Source organism: Wolffia australiana, chromosome 14 (genome assembly GCF_029677425.1).
Source record: "Wolffia australiana isolate 7733 chromosome 14, ASM2967742v1".
Lineage (NCBI taxonomy): Eukaryota > Viridiplantae > Streptophyta > Magnoliopsida > Alismatales > Araceae > Wolffia > Wolffia australiana.
Genome location: NC_135848.1, coordinates 382,464 through 386,999, shown reverse-complemented (window position 1 = coordinate 386,999; position 4,536 = coordinate 382,464). Strand labels below are relative to the sequence as shown.

Genomic DNA, 4,536 nt, shown 5'->3' with positions numbered 1-4,536 from the left:
GACCGATGGAAAGCCAGGATAAGCCGATGCGATCGACAGAGATGGAGAGATAGACAAAGGTGATGGCGAGTGAACTGGAATTAAGGTTTGGCATGACGAAGGATAAGCGTCATTCGTCCCGTTGAGCGGAGGAGCCGCACCGGCGGAATTACTTGAATTCATCCTTCAATAGCACCTATTGCTGATTCTTTAATGCATTTTTGTTTTCATTCCTGCGAGCAGAGTACGAAGGACTTAACAAATGAAAGGAAACCGGTCCCTCACCCCATACCTATCAGTATATCTATCCTCTTGATGACAGCCACCTCATCTTTAGTGAGGAAATCGGCGAGAGACTTGATTTACTGCTAAAATCCTTTCTTCAACCGGCTTGAGTGAGGACGATGAGTTTCCCGAAGCTTTGCCGAGACCTCCAACGCGTGGTCTTATCTTTCTTCTTCTTCTTCTTCCTGATCCTCCGCTCGGCGGTTGAAGCCCAGCCAGGTACTTCACATATTAAAGATGAAATAGAACCTTTTTGTTCTTCGCGAGAGAGACGGCCCCCGTTCATGATTAGCTCGTTTCACGTCTTGCAGGTTTCATAAGCCTGGACTGCGGCCTTCCAGAAGGAAAAGACTACGTAGAAGATGGGACGGGAATAAACTACATCCCCGATGCAAACTACGTGGACTCGGGGGAAGCCAAGACAGTGAAGGCGAGCGAGTTTGCACGGCCTTATCAGACCCTGCGAGTCTTTCCCAAGGGGGAAAGGAACTGCTATAATCTCCGGCCTCTGCAGTCTGGGGGCAGGTACCTGGTTCGAGCTGAATTCTTCTACGGCAACTATGACGGGCTCCAGAAACCACCCAAGTTCAACCTTCATGTCGGAGTACACGCCAGGTTTACTGTTTCTCTATCGCTCAACGAGATAAATATCCAGGAAATCATCGCCGTGGCCAACGGCGACACAATATGGGTCTGCTTGGTGGAGACAGGCACTGGGACGCCGATGGTCTCGACGATCCAGCTGAGGCAGCTCCCCGATTTCTCCTACACTGTAGCCAACGTATCGCAGAGCATAGTTGTTCGACAACGAATCAATTACGGAGCGGCGGCCCGGGTGAGGTAAGCAGTATATTTTTGAGGATCTTTACTGTTCACTTCTCCAATTATATAAATATTGGTCAATTTATCTCACGCCCATCACTTGCATGAATTAATTTAATTTTGCATCATCACTTGCACAGATTCTTCGAGGATCAAGAATGAATTTAATTTTGTCTTCTATATTTCTGGTGTCCGTAAAACCACTAATGATCAATCAAAAGAACAGTAATTATTGAAGACCAACATCCTGCTTAAAGATAAAAAATAGCGGAAGATTGTTCAGAATCTGGTTTCACCAGATTCGCCTGATAAATTCATAAACTAGTTTCATAGAGTCACGCAAACAAATTCGCGTCTGTCTGAAAAAAAAATTGTCTGGTGGCATGCAGGTACCCGATCGACCGATATGACCGAATATGGTTTCCGTTCTCAGGGGCTTCGCCGGCGATCAGCACCGCCATGCCTGTGAAGTCGATTCTCAACGACAAGTTCCAAGTGCCCTCGCTAGTAATGCAGACGGCCGCAACGGTCCGAAACATGAGCAACTCGTTAACCTTCCCAGTCGCCACTGGCCCTCCGACCGACATTGTTTATGCCGTGTTGTGCTTTGCGGAGCTGCAGAACCTGAGACGCTCGAACCGATCAAGGGTGATGGACCTCTTTGGTTCGGGTAGCGAGATAATACCCCTGAGAAACTACACGGCTCCGTTCCTTACGACAGATTGCGTTTCCATCAGGAATGCCGTCATCGGGCCTACCTCCTTCTACAACATCACCATCCAAGCCTCGAACACGTCGACCCTACCTCCCACGATCAACGCCATGGAGAGCTTCATCATAAAGAAGGTCGACGAACTACCTACTGACTTTGTTGATGGTGAGACCCGATCGAGTCCTTCTCTACTCTTCCAGATTGGCTCTAATCAACGCTACCCGAATATTTTTCTGTTCAGTTCGAGCAATTGAGGACATCAAGGCAGCATACAAATTGCAGAGGAATTGGCAGGGAGATCCTTGCGTCCCCAAGAAGTATAGCTGGAATGGTGTTGAGTGCGCTTACAACGATGGCACAAAGGCCCCAAGAATTGTCTCCCTGTGAGTGATCCTTCGCGGCGAATCCCCATCCCAACTCCCGTTCCTTGACGTTTTTTTTTATATGAACGACCCATGTTGCAGAAACCTATCATCGAGCGGTTTGACTGCCGAAATCCCAGCCGCCATCGCAAACCTCACCGCTTTGGCGATCCTGTATGCGATATTTTCGCATTGTTATGGCGGATCATGTTCGACGCAGATCCATTTAATCAGCTTTATTCTCACGCTGATTTTTTGGCCTTTTCTTTTTCAGGGATGTGTCCAATAACAGCATTCCAATCACCGTTACAGAACTCCTCGCAAAGTTGCCGTCTCTCGAACTGCTGTAAGCTTTAGTTATCTAAGCTACTTATGTTTAAATCCCCTCGGTCAATCTATTGATAATAGAATATCGGATATCTCCCGTTTTCTGTCAGGAATTTGTCCGGGAACCAGATCACAGGAGTTTCCGCGGATCTCTGCACCAAAGCAGTGGCCGGCAAGATCTCCCTAAGGTTCAATCTACAAAAGATGTCTTGCTTTTCTTTCTACTTTTCATCTTCACTTGAGTGGTTATGTGAATGATTAAATTGTTTATTATCAATACATGGGTGCTCGTTATCACAGGATTTAATGGTACAAAGATCTCCTTTTTCATTAATTCTAGAAAGAATCTTGAAATAAGGAATCGTCCTTGTTTTGAATTCCAGGATCGAAGGGCTTGAGGCCGTGTGCCCAACTTCCCCGCAGCCGAGTCCCAGTGCAGCAAAACCCAGCCCACCTCTAAGCCAGAGCGGGTCCACATCGTTCAGACCAGGTTTTCATGTTTCTGTTGCTGTGTTCGTTGTCTTGTTGGGCTTACTCTTTGCCTGAACCAGGCTTGAAGCGAATAAGGAGGCCTTTGTTCTTCATGTCCCATAAAGTCTATGAAACTAACTTTCTCATCACAGATCATCTCTTACGATCACAATACTAGGGGTCAATATGTCTCTACTAGAAGTTGTTGTTGATCAACCCATCAAAAAGATTAAATAATAAGAAGGATAAAATCCCCTTAATTATCCATTTTCCAAATCTCTCTTTCTTTCCCAGCATCTCTCTCTCTCTCTAGTTATCTCTACCTCTCTCTACTCTCTCTTTTGATATCTCTTAATCTCTCCATCTTTGAGACTATCTCCCTCGATTACACCTGGTAAGTGAGATAAGAAGAAATAAGTCATTTACTTAAACGGGGAAAGTCTAATGAACATAACAGAAATTCCCTTGGTTATACCCATGACACATGACAAAAAAAAACTTTTGTAAGTAATCATTGTAGGTTGGATTAGAATAAAATACCCCATTAGTTAAAACCTTTAACACATCTATATATCTCTCTCCGTTTTTATTTTTCTGTCTTTTCATCCATGTTTCTATCTAGATCTCCCTCCCCCCACCCCAATAGTTAGCTCTCTCAAATACGTGTACCCTGATCTAACTCTCTCTTGATTTATCCCACTTACATTTCTTCATCTCACTCTCGCCGTCACTCTCTATATCCTTTCTATATCCATCTGTCACGCGGTCAAATCCTGGGCTATGAACAATACTTGAATCTGACGTGTGCCTTCCTCAGTGCTTGGAGCATAACACTGAGCAACCTTACTTTGTTGCAGCATAGTCTTCTCAATAGTTTAAGATTGCATAAAAGGGGTTAGAGGAGAAGGTGGGAACGCACCCCCTTACAGGAATAAGGTCATTGTGTTCATATCATAAAGAGGTTACATCATAGCCGTAGCCATTACATGAGGGAAGACGAGGGAAAGGAGGGAAGACGAGGGAAGATACCAAAGTCTCCTGCCGAGACTTTGGTATCTTCCCTCTCTATGTGTTAATGCCTTAGTCTCCTGCCGAGATGTCTCCTTCCTCGCACTCCGCACACGCAATGCGCTCGACGTGCGCAGCCGTGCGGTACACTTGGATGGCCTCGCGCACGACCACTGGTCTATTGCACAACCCGTGTGTATAGTGCGTGTTGTAGCGTCGCACTAAAGAAATTAGTCTTCAAATCGTGAGTCTAGCACACAAACATCTCCATAGTTGGCACACAGGCCTCTGCGCAGGAATGATGCATACTTTGGGGCCTTACCATCTTGTAGTCTACATCTTTCCCTCTATCTCACCCTTTCTTTATCTAAGTCTTTGGGATTCTGTTTTCTCCATCAAACTTTAGGATATGAAGCTCTGTTAGACCCGAATAGGGAATGACGGTGTCGGTCTCAGTATCGTTTTTTGCCTAAACTTATATGTAAACTTTGGTACGGTCTCAGTTTGGTCAAAGATCAATTTCAGCTCTGTAAACCTATAGTTCGGTCTTGAATGTCATGCATACCAACT

At 45.4% G+C, this 4,536-nt stretch overlaps 1 protein-coding gene across 1 annotated transcript; it reads left to right on the top strand.

Moving 5' to 3' along the window:
- On the top strand, positions 1–3,149 carry LOC144712008 (putative leucine-rich repeat receptor-like protein kinase At2g19210). Its single transcript, XM_078586185.1, has 8 exons — positions 1–483; positions 576–1,104; positions 1,476–1,963; positions 2,040–2,181; positions 2,263–2,334; positions 2,435–2,506; positions 2,598–2,675; positions 2,871–3,149. Exons 1-8 carry the CDS (start codon positions 384–386, stop codon positions 3,031–3,033), a joined length of 1,644 nt encoding a protein of 547 aa, XP_078442311.1. The 5' UTR covers positions 1–383; the 3' UTR covers positions 3,034–3,149.
- Positions 3,150–4,536: the final 1,387 nt, after the last annotated feature.